The 20,335-nt window shown below is 42.4% G+C and overlaps 1 protein-coding gene across 4 annotated transcripts in view; it reads right to left on the bottom strand.

The window, feature by feature from the left end:
* thoc1 (THO complex 1) overlaps positions 1 to 20,335 on the bottom strand; it is a 59,761-nt gene that overhangs the window by 33,073 nt on the left and 6,353 nt on the right. For all 4 annotated transcript variants that reach the window (XM_072255666.1, XM_072255683.1, XM_072255693.1 and 1 more), the window contains exons 4-7: positions 19,920 to 19,986; positions 11,726 to 11,844; positions 10,882 to 10,930; positions 5,056 to 5,151 (exon numbers count right to left, since the gene is read on the bottom strand). In XM_072255666.1, the coding sequence (XP_072111767.1) occupies positions 5,056 to 5,151; positions 10,882 to 10,930; positions 11,726 to 11,844; positions 19,920 to 19,986 (331 nt within the window). The remainder of the gene's footprint in view (positions 1 to 5,055; positions 5,152 to 10,881; positions 10,931 to 11,725; positions 11,845 to 19,919; positions 19,987 to 20,335) is intronic.

The raw sequence follows: 20,335 nt of genomic DNA, 5'->3' as shown, positions 1-20,335 counted from the left end.
ATTTCAAGCAACACACGTAAAAGTTGCTGGTGAACGCAGCAGGCCAGGCAGCGTCTCTAGGAAGAGGTACAGTCGACGTTTCCGGCCAAGACCCTTCGTCAGGACTAACTGAAAGAAGAGCTAGCAAGAGATTTGAAAGTAGGAGGGGGAAAGGGAGATCCGAAATGATAGGAGAAGACAGGAGGGGGAGGGATGGCACCAAAAACTGGACAGTTGATTGGCAAAAGGGATATGAGAGGATCATGGGACTGGAGGCCTTCTGATATGTCTATCCACGGCCTCCTCTACTGTAAAGATGAAGCCACACTCAGGTTGCAGGAACAACACCTTATACTCCGTCTGGGTAGCCTCCAACCTGATGGCATGAACATTGACTTCTCAAACTTCCGCTAATGCCCCACCTCCCCCTCGTACTCCATCTGCTATTTATTTATATACATACATACACATTCTTATTCTCTCTCTCCTTTTTCTCCCTCTGTCCCTCTCACTATACCCCTTGCCCATCCTCTGGGTTTTCCCCCCTCCCCCTTTTCTTTCTCCCTAGGCCTCCTGTCCCATGATCCTCTCATATCCCTTTTGCCAATCACCTGTCCAGCTCTTGGCTCCATCCCTCCACCTCATGTCTTTTCCTATCATTTCGGATCTCCCCCTCCCCCTTTCAAATCTCTTACTAGCTCTTCTTTCAGTTAGTCCTGATGAAGGGTCTCGGCCCAAAACGTCGACTGTACCTCTTCCTAGAGATGCTGCCTGGCCTGCTGCATTCACCAGCAACTTTTACATGATAGAAGCATGTTATGTCACTGAACAGTGAAGAGTTGATGAAGGGCAATGTGGAGAATTGTGAAATTATCCACTTTTTCCAGAATAATGAAAATCAGAATTTAAATTTGTGGCATATTAATAAATGGTGATAAAACAGTCAGGTTTATGTACTAATATTTTTCTGGAAGAACAAGTACAGAAAACAAATGGGAAGGAATACACTGTCCTTGTTTTAAGAAAGTTACAGATCAAGTGCAAGAAGACTTTCTAAGTTTACATAAAAGGTAGGGTTTCGTGCAGTGACTAAATACAGCACCAGTAGTCCACAGAGAGAGTTGAAATCCCCTCATGAAAGCTATGGAATTTCAATTCAATTATCCTGGAATTTAATTAAAAGAGCAATTATCCTGGAATTTAATTAAAAGAGCAGCTAGTTAGGAATGCCTCATGTAAATGATCAAATTTTTATTAAGAAATCCACCTGGTTCATTAATGCCCACTGGTGGAGAAAATCTGTCATTCTTAAATGGTCTTGCCTATGTGCAACTCATTGCCATGTGCTTTAACTCTCAAGTCTTCTGAAATACTATGACTAGCCATTCTGTTTAGGGCGAGGAAGAATAGTCAGTAAATAAACACAAGGAATTCTGCAATGCTGGAAATCCAAAACACACACAAAATGCTAGAGGAACTCAGCAAGTCAGTCAGCACCTATGGAAATGAATAAACAGCCAACATTTCAGGCTGAGACTCTTCGTCAGTCCTGACTAAAGGACTGAAGGTGGCTCTCAGCCCAAAATGTCAACTGCTTATTCATTCCCATGGTCAATAAGTACTTTCTTTCTCAACAATACCCACAATCCAAAAATAAATGCACTTACAAAACACATGACCTAGTGTGTATAATTTGGAACTTATTAATTTAGGAAGTATTATATGTATATATGTATGCATGAAAGACAAATTCCCAAAATACAAATATTAAATAAACTGTACCCATAGATCTTGAGAGTCTAGAAGGAGAGAATCTCAGTGGCAAGCTTTCTATGCAGTTTACCTCCCCATGACCCTTCATATTCTCAAACATGGATTATCTTGTACCAAGTCCTCTTCTCAAACACATTAGTTCTTACAGAGTCAGAATCACAGAAAAGTACAGCGCAGAAACAGATCCATCTAGTCTGTACTGAACCATTAAATTGCCTAAACTCATCAACCTGCATCTGGACCACAGCACCACACCCCTGCCACATAACTATCCAAACTTCTCTTAAGCATTGAAATCGAGGTAACATATATCACTAGTGCTGGCAGATCATTCTACACTCTCAGCACTTTGAGTGAATGAATCTTCCTGACCAACCTCGCATGCAGAAACTTGTCAATGCCTTATTAAGGTCCACATAGACAACATCCACTACCTTGCTGTCATCACCTTTCCTGGTAACTTGCTCAAAAAGCTCTACAGACTGGTTAAACATGACCTACCAAGCACAAAGCCATGCTGACTATTGCTAAAATGTCCCTGATAATCGAAATACTCAAATACCTGGTCCCTTAGAATACGTTCTAATAACTTTTACACTGTTATGTCAGGCTCATTGACCTATAATTTCCTGGTTAATATTTAAGACCTATCTTAAACTGCAGAACATCATCAGCTATCCTCCCATCCTTTGACACTTCACGTGTCACTAATGACAATTTAAATACCTTTGCTCAGGTTCCTGCAATTCCTGCATGTGCCTCCCGTAGGATCCGAGGGAACACCTTGCCAACCTCTGGGGATTTATCTACCCTAATTTGCCTCAAGACACCAAGCACCTCCTCCTCTGTAATCTGTACAAGGCCCATGATCTCGCTGCTGTTTTGCCTCACACTTATAGATTCTGTGTCTGCCTCCCGAGTAAACAGAGATGCAAAAAAATCCATTTAAGATCCTGCCCATCTCTTTTGGCTCCACACATAGAGATTACCATTCTGATCTTCCAGAGCACCAATTTTGTCCCTTGCAATACCTTTGCTCTTATCATTTCTGTAGAAGCTCTTAGGATTCTCCTTCACCTTGTCTGCTAGAGCAACCTCACACCTTCTTTTAGCCCTCCTGATTTCTTTTTTTTTTTAAGTATTCTCCCGCATTTTTTATACTCCACAATTACCTCAATTGCTCAACTTTCCTACACCTGCAATGCGTCTCTTTTTTTTTTTAACCAGGGTCTCAATATCTCTTGAAAACCAAGGTTCACTAAACCCGTTATCTTTGCCTCTTATTCCACCAGGCACAGACAAGCTCCGTACTCTCAAAATTTCACATTTGAAGGCCTCCTACTTACAAAGTGCACCTTTGCCTGAAAACAGCTTGTCCCAATCCACACTTGCCAGATCCTTTCTGATACCATCAAAATTGACCTTCCTCCAATTTAGAATCTCAACCCATGGACCAGATTTATCTTTTTCCATATTTATTTTGAAACTAATGGCATTATGATCACTAGGTGCAAAGTGTTCCCTTACAGAACCTTGTGTCACCTGCAATGCCTTATTCCTCAATAAGAGATAAAGCACTACACTCTCTCATTGGAACTTTTATATACTGATTTAGGAAACTTTCGTGAACACATTTGACAAACTCGATCCCATTTAGTCCTTTTACAGTATGGGCATCCCAGTCAATATGTAGCGAATTAAAGATCACCTGCTATAACAACCTTATGTTTCTTACAACAGTCTGCAACCTCACTACAAATTTCTTCTTCTAAATCCAGCAGACTGTTGAGTGATCTACAATATAGCTCCATTAATGTGGTTATACATATCTTATTCCTCAGTTCCACCCATAAAGCATCACTAGGCAAGTTCTCCAGTCTGTCCTGTCTGAGCACTGACATGGCACTTTCCCTGACTAGTAACATCACTCCTCCCCCTTTAATCCCTCCCGCTCCATTGCATCAAAAAGAATGGAACGGAATATTGAGTTGCCCCTCCTGCAACCAAGACTCACTAATGGCTACAATATCACAATTCCAAGTGTTGATCCATGCCCTGAGCTCATCTGCCTTTTGTACAATATTTCTTGCATTGAACACAAGTCACATCATGCTCAACTTTAATATTCTGGGGTTTGGTTCGTTTTGTTTTGATGCAATAGAGCAGGAAGGATTAAAGGGGGAGGAGTGGTTTTACTAGTCATGGAAAATGCCACATTAGTGCTCAGTCACGACAGACTGGAGAACTCACCTAGTGAGGTTTTATGGGTGGAACTGAGGAATAAGATATGTATGACTTCATCTGAGGTCTTAACAACATCTGCCTCCAGAACCTCTCTACTCACTGGTCTGGTACTCTGGTTCCCATCCTTCTGCAACTCTAGTTTAAAGTCAAACCATCCTACTAGTACCCCACCCCAGTTCAGATGCAAACCGCCCCTTCTGCACAGGTCCCACATTCCCTGGAAAAGAGCCCAACGATCCAAAAATCTGATGCCCTTCCTCCTATTCCAACTCTTAAGCCAAATGTTGAACTGTATGATTGTCATATTTTTGGTCTCACTAGCATGCAGCATGGGTAACAATCCTGAGATCACAATCCTGGAGGTCCTGTCCTTTAACTTAGCACCTAATTCCCTGAACTTACTTTGCAGAACTTCATCTCTCTCTCTCTCTTACCAATGTCATTGGTACCTGCATGGATCACAACCTCTGGCAGCTCATCCTCCTATTTCAGAATGCAGGGGACTCAATCCAAGATGTTTCCAGACCCTGGCACCCAGGAGGCAACATACCATCCAGGAATCACAGTCTCATCCACAGAACCTCATTTCTGTTCCCATAACTAACACATCCCCTTCACTACAGCTTGCCTCTTCTCCCCCCTTTCCTACAAGGCAAACAGTTTGGCAAAGAGAAATGTGGGACACCTGGTACCACCTGTGAGAATAAAGAGAAGAACAAATATTGTACACTGAGCATATGACATTTGGTGAGCATGAATAATCAAAAACAATAAAGCAGAAAAGGAGTGTAATGTCTGAGGTCATCAGCACAATTAGTAAGAGAGGTATTAAGTGCTGGGAGCTTTCAGAAATCTCAGATTGAGCCATAACCCTCATATAAGGGAAGCTGGTGATGGAATCTGAATGACAAACAGATTTTGTAGAAGATTTCCAATTACTATTTTGCCTGTAACTTTCTGAATGGACAGTCGACATAAAAGTTCTATCCTACTATACAGCCATTATGAAGGTTCATAAAGATAAATGGAAATTCATTTCTAGCAATTCTAATTTCGTACCTGACTTTTCTGATAATGGAAATAATCTTGCAAGGAATAGCTGGATTCTTCCACAGAAAACAGTGTTCTGTGACTTGGAAAGTCTTCTGAGGAGATCTGAAAAATTATTACAGATAAAATTTAAATAAGTACTTCAAAATTTAAAGTTCAAGGTAGATTTATTATCAAAGTACATGTCACCATATACAACCTTGAGTTTCATTTTCTTGCAGGCATACTTACAATAGCACAGTAGTACATGCAAGTAGGAGATTATGGGCTAGTAAAATGACATAGTTCCATGTTGCTTTGGTATTATAAAATAAAATTATGTAGCCAAATTAATTTTTTGTAGCAAATTGTTTTTGCTTGGTTACTTCATCAAATGACTACAATTGCACCTCAAGACAGGAGAATTTGGATGATAACATGCACTGATACACCGAATTGCAAAGCTCAACTTCAAAAACATGACACACTGGGATGAGGGTGCATGAGATCTTCACAAGATATAAAGCAAGACAAATGTGTCACAAGGAAACCAGAATAAACCTGAATTTAACTAATCCAACAAAGTAAAATTACACAGAGAGTAATAGTCTGTTGAATGTAAATTAACACAAGTTGTAACAGAATAATTACAAATTTTAATGGAGTTATCCTTGGCCTTGCATATTTCAGCCATTATTTTTAACATTCTCCAGCTAAATTTAGAAGCACACAATTCCAATAATAATTTTAACAACAATGATCCTCAGTATTTCATAGTGGTCAGTTTTAATTGTTCCGAGCCTTTCCCATTTTACACAAACCTTGTACCACAGAGCACAGTTGAGGACACAAGATTATGAAGGTCACCAATTAAGAGTACCAGTGTTACACTGGTTGCAGGCAGATAATCTGGGTCAGAACAAGTAAACTAAATTTATCAAGGTGCTAATAAAGTATTAAACAAGTAAATTAAGAGTAGAACACTGAGCTAGAGCATCAAGATAGTTCTGAAACACCAAGGGTCACATCTCCGAAGCAAGAAAATTTTATGACAGTATGCGCAATAAGAAATGACCCTCCCCTAACACCATTCAAGGAGCAACTCGGTCTGTAAGAAACCAAAGAATAATGAAGACAGAAGACAGAAAAAAGAACTTTATTGATCCCTATTAGGAAAAAAATACAGTGTATTCCAGTTAATTGGGACATATCAGAGCCAGTACATTTTGGCCCAATTAAGCAGCTGCCAAAGTTTCATGGAAATGCTTAAGAAGGTCAAAAATAGACAAACTGCTATTAAACCGAGTAACAAATTATGTATTTATATAATACAGAACAAATTAGAACGCTACCAATCACAAACAAGAGAAAAATGTGCAGATGCCTGAAATCCGAGCAACACACACAAAATGCTAGAGGAATTCAGAAGGCCAGGCAGCATCTAGGAAAAGAATAAAGTCAACGTTTCGACCCGAAATAATGGTAGAATGCTACCAATACCACTATAGCAGGGGTCTCCAACCTTTTCCGCACTGCGGACCGGTTTAATATTGACAACATTCTTGTGGACTGGCCAACCCGGTGGGGGGTAGGGTTGCCAATGGACAAGAGTAGCAGTCAAGTATGTTGTAGTTACCCAGAGAAAGACTACAATGACCATGAAGCCTTGCGTGGGCACCAGTGCGCATGCATGTACCTGCCGAGATAATTTTTCCTCTGCAAATCGGTTTTGGCAATTCTGTTCGGGGGGCGGGGGGGGGGGGGGGTTAATCACGACCGGAAGATAGGTGATAAGTGGCTAATACACTCAATTTCGTTTCTAAAAGGGTTTATCTAATGAATTTAACACATAGTGCATATTTTCCTCGCATGAATATAGCAATAAGTCAATTATCAGCGGAGGACAGGGGAGCTTGAAGAAAGTGTTGAACGAACTTCCAGTAGAAGTGGTAGAAGCAGGTTCGACATTATCACTTAAAGAAAAATTGGATAGGTATATGGACAGGAAAGGAATGGAGGGTTATGGGCTGAGTGCAGGTCGGTGGGACTAGGTGAGAGTAGCGTTCGGCACGGACTAGAAGGGCCGAGATGGTCTGTTTCCGTGCTGTAACTGTTATATGGTTTTATAAGTCAATAGCATCATAACGTAGTAAGTAACATTTGGATATTAAACACACAGCACATATTTTCCCCGTATGAACATATAAAATCATTGCAACACACCAATATCGCTGAATCAGTGGGAGCCCTGGGCTTGTTTTCCTGCAACAAGACGGTCCTATCAAGGGGTGATGGGAGACAACGATACTCGAAGGGGGTTCCTTATGTCCAGTCTATTCCGCAATTTAGTTTTCGTTGCATTCATTGCAGAGATATGTTGGAAATGGAAGCAACGTTTTCAATGCTTTCGTGGCTATCTCAGGATATTTAGCCTTGACTTTGATCCAGAATGCCGGCTGAGATGTTATGTCAAACATACTTCTCAGCCCGCCATCATTTGCAAATTTAAGGAGTTGATCTCCTTCCCGCGCTGACATGGATGACACATGCGTAATAACTCAAGAGAGTGTGACAGGGAATGAGGAAAGGTGTAGCTGACTCAGACCGCCAAATCATATTTTTTACTCACGGCCCAGTAGCACATGCTTTGCGGCCTGGTGGTTGGGGACCGCTGCACTATAGTACCATAAAACTATGTATTAGTTCCTAATAGTTATCCACTAAGGAATTTATCCAGTTTATGTTGTTGTATTCTTTTAAGTGAACAAAATCAGCAGATACCTAGGGCAAACAATGGATAATCTTCATTTTCATTATAACATTCAAGATATTTGTTGATACTTTCTAACTCTCCGTAGTTCATAATTTGCTAAGTGTGAAATTAACTCCAGTACAAGAAAGCAACAGCATTTCTCCAGGCAACATTGGACCCTTTTCAGTTTGCTCCTCATTTGAGTAGACCCACTGACAATGCCATAGCCTCTGCTTCGCACTCTGTCCTGTCCCATCCAAAAAATTGGGTCTAATATGCTAGGTTGCTGTTTATAGACTTCAGTTTGGCTTTTAACACCATCTTACCCCAGAAACTGGTGGAGAATCTGTCCTCACTGCGTCTCAAAGCCTCCCTCTGTAACTGGATCCTGCACTTCTTAACAGAAAGGCTACTATTAACCCATGTGGGCAACAACGTCACTAGGGCTGTGTGCTCAGCCCACTGCTGATGCATGACTAAATCACAGGATTCAGCCAAATGGTATCATGAAGTTTGTGGATGACAACAGTCGTCGGCCTCATCAACAATGACGAGTCAGAGTACAGAGGGGAAGCAGAGCAGCTGATGAACTGGTGGGAGAACAACCACCCAAGTCTGAACGAGGGGAAGACCAAGGAAATGATTGTAGACTTTAGGAAGGTGCAGATGAACCATTCCCCTCTGAGCATACACGGTTCCTACATAGAAGGATTAAAGAGCACTAAACTCCTGGGAGTTCACATCACAGAAGACCTCATCTGGTCCCTCAATATCACCTCCCTGAATAAGACACAGCAGCACCTCCATTTACTGAGAAGATTGAGGCAAACAATGATTCCTGCCCATCTTAACTGAATTTCACAGGAGCACCGACAGCTTCACAACAAGCCACACCTCCATCTAGTATGGGAGCAGCAAAACATCGGACCAGAACTCTCTACAAAGGGCTGTGAGAACAGCCCTGAGGATCAGAGGGGTCTCCCTACCATCCATTTGGGACATTTATCAGGAGTGCTGCATATGCAGGGCCCTTAGTATTATCAAGGATCCCACCCATCCATCCAGCATCCTCTGACATTCCACCATCAGGCAGGACTCTCCGATGCATAAAGCCAAGAACAATCAGGATGGGAAACAGCTTCTTCCCTCAGGCTATTAGGCTTCTGCATTTCCTGCTGCAATGCATTCAAAGTGCCACTGGATAATTTGTACTGTACCCAACAATATTTATTGTATGCAATTTGCTTTATTTATCAATGCATAATACATTTGCAGATTTAATTCTTACTTTCCAAAGTATGGGTGTCGTGTGTACCACTGTGCCTTACAATGTAGTCTGGAGAAACATCCCATTTGGCAATATACATGTATGTACGTAGTTAAAGTGACCATAAACTACTTGACTTGACGAACAGAGCTACTTGGAGAAAAACCAGCTGTTAGTCAACAGGGCACAGCAGAAGGAAAACAGCTTCCGAGATCTTGAGTATAAATGAGATAAACAGCTTTGTATTACACCAAACAAACTTCTACAGATACACTGTTGAACATATGCTGTCTGGGTGAATCATGGCCTGATATTACAATGCAAATGCACAGGAACACAGGAAGCTGCACAGAGAAATGAACTTTGCACAATGCATCGTGAGCCTGGCTCTTCACAACACTGGTAGAACTTACAAGAAGCACTATATCGAAAAGACAACATATATCATCCAAGAGCCCCACCATCAATGTTCCCTCTGAGGTGCACGCGTGTGCTTGCGTACACATCTTTTGCTACTAGCGCACAAAACTTTGTCACCCTTTACCCCGCTGGCATGCTAGGTATACTTCACGATCATACACAATCACATTTCCTTTTCCGATTTCTGATGCGAATGGTGTTGACAACGAGGAGTTTGCAATGACTGGTCTGCAGATTTGGCTTATTTATACTGTTAATATTGAAGAAATTATTCAGTGAATACATGTCATTGTCACTGGGCAAAAAAAAATGCAGAGCATGAGGTATTTGCACACAACGGTCATTACAAATTAGAGGGAACATTGCCCACCCTCCAGACCATGGCATCTTGTCACAGTTATTATCAGTCAGGAGGTATAGAAACCTGAAGTTCCAACACCTGGTTCACAGACAACTGTTGAACAACTGAATGGTTGAAACAAAGCAAACAGCAAAAACTAATCAATACAGTTCAGCACTACAATCACTTTGCACAAGAATGTACTTTTTTTTGGTTCTGTGTTCATTCTTTTAAAGATACCTGTGCAGATAACAAGAAACTTGACTCTGACTTGTTGGATTAAACTAAATCCTGTGTTTCTAACCAATGCCCACATTGATCTGTTATTTTCACAAGTGAGCCTTGCAAATGAACTAAACTGTATGGACTGGAGCATCTACCACATCCATCAGCATTCTATGTGCTTCTTTCAAGGGTTGTTTACTCACTGAATCTTTAGCTAAGAAAGGAGAGTGTGATAAACCAGGTTTCCTTGCCCACGAATAACCTGATGCCATAGGGCTTCGTGGTTTCTAGATTCAACATTGAGGACTCCCAAAGCAGCTCTCTCTTGTGTGCATTAGAGTCATGGCCTCCCTGATGTGATAAGATATTCATGCATAATGATGGAGGTGTAAAACAAGTTGTCAATAAAATATGATTTTCAGAGTGCAAACATGAATTTCAAGTTAGGCTTGATTAGTCTGACAGCATTCCCAATTTAGATACCCAATAGTTTTGGCAAAGTACTTTGCAACCAACGATTTCTTCAGATTTGGCAGCAAAGTTGTTAACCAGATGGTTTTATTTTACCCCCCAGTACAGAACAACTGAATGGCTTGCTGGGCTATTTCAGAGAGCTAGGTGTGAACTCTGTTGCTGCAGATCAGGAGTTACACAAGCCAGATTATGCAAGATGGCAGATCTCCACGTTTGAAAGGTAGCGAAACTAAATGTGTTCGGAACAACTATCCAATAATTTTGTACCATTATTACTGATGCCTAGAAAGTTTAATTTAAATTAATCATGAAGAGCAACTCCATGTTGATCTAATTTGTAAGAGTCAGGAAAGGACCAGTTCATTTTAGTTCACTTACCATTGCACATTCTCAATAGGTAGTTTTTTCCAGCAGAGTAAAATGTTGCCTGAAAGCGAAATAACAATTGTTACCACAAAGTTGCCACACAATCCCACCCAACATATCTATTTCTCATACTCTGTTCCCATCATCTATGGAAAGAACTGAACAGTCAACATTTTGGGCTGAGACCCTTAATCAGGACCATCATTATCATCGACTTTATTCGATTTCTTCTACTTTCCAGTACAGATACTTCAAATTCCTCCACTTCTTTTCTGTTCTTCAATTTAAAAACTGTATCCTACATTTTGCTACTTCAGATAAAAGCTTGTTTTATTCAAAATATTAAATGTTTCACTCAGATACCAGCTGACCCATATTTCAGATGACTTTGAAACCAAAACCTAGCATATTCATAACTGAGTCCCTTTTGAAAGAAATAGGTCATATTCCAAAGTGCCAATGAAATAAAGTCAGAAAGGAAGAACACAAAATATTGCAATGGGGAAATATGATAATTTTATTGCTAATAAAAAACAATTTCATCTAAAATAGAGGTTTCTGTATGATATCATTTCTATTGTGCATTTATTTCCCTTTCTTCACACTTCGTACAGTTCTTAACCAAAGTCATGAAAGCAAATAATCTCATCTGAGGTAATTGACATTCTGCAATGGCAATAATTTTTTTGTGAAGTGCCTCGCCATTGCTCCAGGCCTATAACTCCAAAGTTTACCCCAATTTATTTCACTCACTAAAACAAAGGCTGAGAAATCAATTTGTGAAATAAATTCACTGTGCTTGGTTCATTGTAAAATTGCCAATTTCATTTGAACAATTAACTCAAGCATTACTTACAGATTTCCAAGTTCCAACATTTTTTTCTACGAAAGTGAATATTTTGTCACATTGATCAAGAGGAAGGCAATCAAGAACATCACCGAGCAGTAAGAAAGGTGTTGTTGCAGAGCAGATACCTACATGTGCACAAAATATGAGATTATTGCATGAAAGCATATGTATTAGGTTTAATAGTACACAATTAATGTTGCAGTCACTTGTGTTTCCCACCAATAAACTAAATGCTTAATCTTAAATCTTTAGTTACGTCAATAAATTCAAAAAAAAGTTGTAAGCAATTATTAACGATTTGAATAGATAAATGACTCTCCTCCCCTCTTAGTTACAGATTCATAGCACTACAGCACAGAATAGGCACTTTGGCCCATCTAGTCTATGCTGAACTATTAATTTGCCGAGTCCATTCAACTTCCACCCGGGCAATATTCCTCCAAGTGGCCCTCCACCTACGCCGGGTCTCACCAATGCAGAGGAAGCCATGTTAGGAGTACAGGATATAGTAGATGACCTCAAAAGACTGGCAGGTGAAATCTTGCCTCACCAGGTAAGAGTATTTGGGGCCCTAAGTGGAGGTGAGGGAGGTGGTGAATGGGCAAGTGTAACACTTCTTCTGCTTGCAAGGAGAAATGCCAGAAGGGAGATTAGTGGGGAGGGACAAATGGACAAGGGAATCACGGAGAGAGCGATACATGTGGAAAGCAGAGAGTGGTGGGGGTGGGTGGGTGGGTGGGGGGGGGGAAGAAAAAGGTAAAGATGTGTTTAGTGGCAGGATTCACCACTGATGCTGCCCTCACACCCATCTCCTCCATTTCCCAGACATTCATACTCACCTCACCTTCCCCCCCACCCCACCTCCCGACTTAACAGGGATCGAGTTCCTCTTGTCCTCATCTACCACCCGATGGGCTTCCACATCCAGCACGTTATTCTCCACAATAACCGTCATCTTCAATGGGACACTACCACCAAACACACCTTTACCTCCCCCTCCCCACCCTGACCATTCACCTCTTCTATCAGATGGGGGACCACTTTGTTGAGCACCCCTTTGCTACATTCGCAAAAAAAAAAAATAATCAGGATTTCCCAGTGGCCAGACATTTTAATTTCAATCCACAACCCCATTTCTATGCAAACAACAGGAATTCTGCAGATGCTGGAAATTCAAGCAACACTCATCAAAGTTGCTGGTGAATGCAGCAGGCCAGGCAGCATCTGTAGGAAGAGGTGCAGTCGACGTTTCGGGCCGAGACCCTTCGTCAGGACTAACTGAAGGAAGAGTGAGTAAGGGATTTGAAAGTTGGAAGGGGAGGGGGAGATCCAAAATGATAGGAGAAGACAGGAGGGGGAGGGATAGAGCCAAGAGCTGGACAGGTGATAGGCAAAAGGGGATACGAGAGGATCATGGGACAGGAGGTCCGGGAAGAAAGACGGGGGGGGGGGGGGGGACCCAGAGGATGGGCAAGAGGTATATTCAGAGGGACAGAGGGAGAAAAAGGAGAGTAAGAGAAAGAATGTGTGCATAAAAATGAGTAATAGATGGGGTACGAGGGGGAGGTGGGGCCTTAGCGGAAGTTAGAGAAGTCGATGTTCATGCCATCAGGTTGGAGGCTACCCAGACGGAATATAAGGTGTTGTTCTTCCAACCTGAGTGTGGCTTCAGGGCCCCAAACAGTCCTTCCAGGTGAGGCAACACTTCACCTGTGAGTCGACTGGGGTGATATACTGCGTCCGGTGCTCCCGATGTGGCCTTTTATATATTGGCGAGACCCGACGCAGACTGGGAGACCGCTTTGCTGAACATCTACGCTCTGTCTGCCAGAGAAAGCAGGATCTCCCAGTGGCCACACATTTTAATTCCACATCCCATTCCCATTCTGACATGTCCATCCACGGTCTCCTCTACTGTAAAGATGAAGCCACACTCAGGTTGGAGGAACAACACCTTATATTCCGTCTGGGTAGCCTCCAACCTGATGGCATGAACATCGACTTCTCTAACTTCTGCTAAGGCCCCACCTCCCCCTCGTACCCCATCTGTTACTCATTTTTATGCACACATTCTTTCTCTCACTTTCCTTTTTCTCCCTCTGTCCCTCTGAATATACCTCTTGCCCATCCTCTGGGTCCCCCCCGCCCCCGTCTTTCTTCCAGGACCTCCTGTCCCATGATCCTCTCGTATCCCCTTTTGCCTATCACCTGTCCAGCTCTTGGCTCTATCCCTCCCCCTCCTGTCTTCTCCTATCATTTTGGATCTCCCCCTCCAACTTTCAAATCCCTTACTCACTCTTCCTTCAGTTAGTCCTGACGAAGGGTCTCGGCCCGAAACGTCGACTGCACCTCTTCCTACAGATGCTGCCTGGCCTGCTGCGTTCACCAGCAACTTTGATGTGTGTTCCCCGTTTCTACTCTTAGATGTCAGTCCACGGCCTCCTCTACTGCCATAATGAACCCACTCTCAGGTTGGAAAAGAAATACTTCATATTCCATCAAGGTAGCCTCCCAACTGATAGCATAAGCAATGATTTCACTACCTTCTAATTTCTCCCCCTTGCCCTCTTTTTCAATTCCTTACTCTGCCTCCCCCCCTTACCTCTTCTCTTCTTCCCTTTCTCCCATGGTCCCCTCTCCTATCAAATTCCTTCTTCTGCAGCCCTTTGCCTTTTCCACCCATCACCTCCCAGCTTCTTATTTCATGCCTTCCCCTCCCCCCACCTTCCTGGCTTCACCTCTCTAGCTTGTACTTCTTCCCCTCCTCCCCACCATCTTATTCTGGCGTCTCCCCTTTCCTTTCCAGTCCCAAGGAAGGGTCTCAGCTCAAAACATCAACTGTCTATTGATTTCCATGGATGCTGCCTAACCTGCTGAAGTAAAAGAGAAGGTAGTTTTGGGTCTCATAAAAAGCATTAAGGTGTACAAGTTCACAGGACCTGATGGAATATACCCAATATTATGGAGAGAGGCAAGAGACGAGATTGTTGGGGTCTTGACCAATATCTTTATGTCTTCTCTAGCCACAGGCGAGGTCACAAAGGAATGGTGAGGAACTAATGTTGTTTCATTAATCAAGAAGTGAACCAGGATTGATTTTGGAAACTATAGATCGGCAAGTCTCATGTCAGTGGTTGGGAGATTACTGGAGAGAATTCTTTGAGATAGGATTTATGAGCATTTGGAAAACCATGGCCTAATTAGTAAGAGCCAGCATGGCTTTGTGCAGGCAAGTCGTGTCTTACTAAATTGATTGAGATTTTTGATGAGGTGTCAAGAGTGATTTATGAAGGTAGTGTTGGGAATATTGTTCACTTGGATTTTAGCAAGGTGTCTATCAAGATCCCTCATAGGAGGCCTGTCCAGACGATTAAGATGTATGGGATCCATCATGAATTGGCCATTTGGATTCAAAACTGCTTGCCCATGAAAGACAGAGGATAGTGGTCCGGCACATTAATTCCAGCTGCAGGTCTGTGATTAGGAGTTTTCTGTAGGGATCCGTATTAGAACCCCTGATGTTTGTGATGTACATAAAAAACCTGGATGAAAATGTAGACAGGTGGATTAGCAAAGAATACAGCAGGATTCAGATCAGTTGCAGATATGGACAGAGAGATAGCAGATGGATCTTAACTGGACAAACATGAAGTGTTCACCTTAGTAAGTCAAATGTAAGTAAACAGAACACTGTTAAGGGAAATACCCTGAAACTGGCAACACAGATTGATAAAGTGGTTAAGAAAACAAATGGCAACATAACTTATTGACTTTAGAAATCAATGCCTCATGTTGTAGCTTTATAAAACTCTATTTCGGCCACATCTGGAATACTGCATACAGTTCTGGTTGCCCCATTATAGGAAGGACATTGAGGCTTAGGAGAAGGTGCAGAAGAGGTTTACCAGGGTACCGCCTGGATTAGAAGGTAGGATTAGAAGGTAGGTATTATACCAAGAGGTTGGACAAATAAGGACTGTTTTCTCTAGAGTGGTGGAGATTGAGGGGAGGTCTGATAAAGGTTTACAGGATTATGAGAGGCAAACATAGAGTAGGCAGACAATTTTTGCAGAGGTTGAAATATTACATACCAGAGGGCATGCATTTAAAGTGAGAGGGGGCAAGTTCAAAGGAGATGTAAGGAACAATGTTTTTTTTAAAAAAAACAGAGCTTGGTGGATGCCTGGAATGTGTTGCCTGGGGTGGTGGGAGAAGCAAGTACATTAGGGATTTTTAAGAGACATTTAGATACACATATGAATGTGAGGGAAATGGAAGGATATGGACACTGTGTAGGTAGAATGGATCAGTTTATTTGGCTATCTGATTACTAATTTAATTGATTCAGCACAACATTGTGGGCCAAAAGGTCCGTGTGCTGTACTGTTCCTTGCTGCCCTACCGCTTACTGTGCAAGTCCTTACTGGCTCAGAAGGGTAGAGAAAGGAAGAAGGCAGCAGTAATAGGGGACACTATAGTTAGAGGGTCAGACAGGTGAATCTGTGGACACAGGAAAGAAACATGGATAGCAGTTTGCCTCCCAGGTGCCAGGGTCCAGGAAGTTTCAGATCACCTCCATGATATCCTGAAGTGGGAAGGTGAACAGCCAGAGGTCATGGTACATATTAGTACCAATGACAAAGGCAAGGAAAGGGAGGAGGTCCTGAAAACAGATGACAGGGAGTTAGGAAGGAAGTTGAGAAGCAGGACCTCAAAGGTAGTAACCTTGGGATTACTGCCCATTCCACGCGACAGAGAGTATAGGGATAGAGTGAGGTGGAGGATGAATGCGTGGCTGAGGAATTGGAGCAGGGGCAGAGAATCAGATTTCTGGATCATTGGGACCTCTTTTGGGGCAGGCATGACCTGTACAAAAAGGACGGGTTGCACTTGAATCTGACGGGGACCAATATCCTGGCAGGGAGGTTTGCTAAGGCTATTGGGGAGAATTTAAACAAGAATTGCTGGGGAATGGAAACCGAACTGAAGAGATGGAGGAAGGAGCTGTTGGCTCACAAATAGAGAAAGCTTGGAGACAGCACGAGAGAGAGGATAGGCAGGTGATAAGAGAAAGAATGCGCTCAGACTGATGGTTTGAGATGTGTCTATTTTAATGCAAGAAGCATCATGAACAAAGCAGATGAGATTAGAGCGTGAATCGGAACTCTGATGTTGTGGCCATTACAGAGACTTGGATGGCTCACGGACAGGAATGATAATTTAGAGTGCCAGGCTTCAGATGTTTCAGAAAGGACAGGGAAGGAGGCAAAAGAGCTGGGAACATGGCACAGCTGATCAGAGATAGCGTCATGACTGCAGAAAAAGGAGGAAGTCATGGAGGGATTGTATACGAGTCTCTGTGGGTGGAAGTTAAAAACAGGAAGGGGTTAATAACTCTACCGGGTGTTTTTATAGACTACTCAATAGTAACAGGACCATCGAGGAGCAGATAGGGAGACAGTTTCTGGAAAGGTGTAATAACAACAGGGTTGTTGTGGTGGGAAATTTTAATTTCCCAAATATGGATTGGCATCTCCCTAGAGCAAGGGGTTTAGATGGGGTGGAGTTTGTTAGGTGTGTTCAGGAAGGTTTCCTGACACAATATGTAGATCAGCCTACAAGAGGAGAGGTTGTACGATCTGGTATTGGGAAATGAACCCGGTCAGGTGTTAGGTCTCTCATTGGGAGAGCATTTTGGAGATAGTGATCACAATTCTATCTCCTTTACCATAGCATTGGAAAGGGATATTAACAAACAAGTTAGGAAAGCGTTTGATTGGAGTAAGGGGAAATATGAAGCCATCAGGCAGGAACTTGGAAGCATTAATTGGAAACAGATGTTCACAGGCAAATGTACGGCAGAAATGCAGCAAATGTTCAGGGGATATTTGTATGGTGTTCAGAATAGGTATGTTCTAATGAGACAAGGAAAGGATGATAGGGTACAGAAACCGTGGTGTACAAAGGCTGTTGAAAATCTAGTCGAAAAGAAAAGCTTAGGAAAGGTTTAAAAAAACTAGGTAATGATAAAGATCTAGAAGCTTATAAGGCTAGCAGGAAGGAGCTTAAGAATGAAATCAGGAAAGCCAAAAGGGGCCATCAGAAGGCCTTGGCGAGCAGGAATTAAGGAAAGCCCCAAGGCATTCTACAAGTATGTGAAGAGCAAGAGGATAAGACGTGAGAGAATAGGACCAATCAAGTGTAGCAGTGGGAAAATGTGTAAGGAACCGGAGGAAATAACAGAGACTCTTAATGAATACTTTGCTTCAGTATTCACTACAGAAAAGGATCTTGGCGACTGTAGGGTTGACTTACAGTGGACTGAAAAGCTTGAGCATATAGACATTAAGAAAGAGGATGTGTTGAAGCTTTTGGAAAGCATCAAGTTGGGTAAGTCTACAGGACCAGATGAAATGTACCCCAGGCTACTGTGGGAGGTGAGGGAGGAGATTGCTGAGCTTCTGGTAATGATCTTTACATCATCAATGGGGATGGGAGAGGTTCTGGAGGATTGCAGATGCTGTTCCCTTATTCAAGAAAGGGAGTAGAGATAGCCCAGAAAACTATAGACCAGTGAGTTGATGGAAAAGATCCTGAGAGGCAGGATTTATGAACATTTGGAGAGGCATAATATGATTAGGAATAGTTAGTATGGCTTTGACCAAGGCAGGTCATACCTTACAAGCCTGATTGAATTTTCTGAGGATGTGACTAAGCACTTTGAAGGTAGAGAAGTACATGTAGTGTATGTGGATTTCAGCAAGGCATTTGATAAGGTACCCCATGCCAGGCTTATTGAAAAAGTAAGGAGGCATGGGATCCAAGGGGACCTTGCTTTGTGGAGCCAGAATTGGCTTGCTCACAGAAGGCAAAGAGTGGTTATAGACAGGTCATATTCTGCATGCAGGTCGGTGACCAGTGGTGATCTGTTCTGCGACCCCTTCTCATCATGATTTTTATAAGTGCCCTAAATGAGGAAGTGGAGGGATGGGTTAGTAAATTTGCTGATGACAAAAAGGTTGGGGGTGTTGTGGATAGTGTGGAGGGCTGTCAAAAGTTACAGTGGGACATTGATAGGATGCAAAACTGGGCTGAGAAGTGGCAGATGGAGTTCAACCCAGATAAGTGTGAGGTGGTTCATTTTGGTAGGTCAAATATGATGGCAGAATATAGTATTAATGGCAAGACTCCTGGCAGAATGGAGGATCTTAGGGTCCGAGTCCATAGGACACTCAAAGCTGCTGCGCAGGTTGACTGTGTGGTTAAGAGGGCATACGGTGCATTGGCCTTCATCAACTGTGGGATGAGTTTAAGAGCCGAGAGGTAATGTTACAGCTACATAGGACCCTGCTCAGACCCCACTTGGAGTACTGTGCTCAGTTCTGGTCACCTCACTACTGGAAGAATGTGGAAACTACAGAAAGGGTGCACAGAAGACTTACAAGGATGTTGCCTGGATTGGGGAGCATGCCTTATGAAAATAGGTTGAGTGAACTCGAACTTTTCCCCTTGGAGTGGCGGAGGATGAGTGGTGACTTGACAGAGGTGTATAAGATGATGAGAGGCATTGATCGTGTGGATAGTCAGAGGCTTTTTCCCAGGGCTGAAATGGCTAACATGAGAGGGCACAGTTTTAAGGTGCTTGGAAGTAGGTGAAGAGGAGATGTCAGGGGCAAGTTGTTTCTTTTAAAAAACGCAGAGAGTGACAAGTGTGTGGAATGGGCGGCCGGCAACAGTGGTGGAGGCAGATACAATAGGGTCTTTTAAGAGACTCCCAGATAGGTACATGGAGCTTAGAAAAATAGAAGGCAACTTCTAAAGTAAGTACATGTTCGGCACAGCATTGTGGGCCGATGGGCCTCTTTTGTGCTGTAGGTCTTCTATGTTTCTAAAACCATTGTTTAATGAAAAATGCTAACTCGAAGTATGATGAACTCTGAAAATCTGACTTTGTTCAAAGTAACAACATCTTGAGAATTAAATTAAATTTGAACAATTAGAGGTAGCTCCATAATTATTCCACCAAATTACCTGATGTGTTAAGGGTATACTTAATTATCAGCTGATTATTGAAGGAAAATATTCATAATACCATCAGCTATACAACCTAAATATTTTTGATTCTAGGCCAAAATATATTAACGAACACTACGAAGCACAACAATGCTCATTTTGAATGTCATCTGGAATATACAATTACCTTCAATGACTCCATTAATGCTAAGAGAGATAATAGACAAGAAATCTTCACATTCGCCTTGGTCTAACTAAAACGAGAAAATAACTTTCAAAAACAGTTATAAAAAAGTCTGAGTGCTACACAATGGAAATTTATTTGTTTTTAAAGGTTTGATAATTCCCATTAACTGTATCTGAGAAATCAAATGCACAAAAACACTTTATCCCTAGTAATAAAGGCATCCGTTATTCTTGCGAGACCATGGATCTGCGCCTGGAAAGTCTTCACTCTCCAGGGTGCAGGCCTGGGCAAGGTTGTATGGAAGACCAGCAGCTGCCCATGCTGCAAGTCTCCCCTCTCCACGACACCAATGTTGTCCAAGGGAAGGGCATTAGGACCCATACAGCTTGGCACCAGTGTCGTCGCAGAGCAATGTG

The sequence above is a fragment of the Mobula birostris genome, chromosome 1 (assembly GCF_030028105.1).
Source record: "Mobula birostris isolate sMobBir1 chromosome 1, sMobBir1.hap1, whole genome shotgun sequence".
NCBI lineage: Eukaryota > Metazoa > Chordata > Chondrichthyes > Myliobatiformes > Myliobatidae > Mobula > Mobula birostris.
The sequence above is the reverse complement of the archived record's forward strand: the minus strand, read 5'-3'. Positions and strand labels throughout refer to the sequence as shown.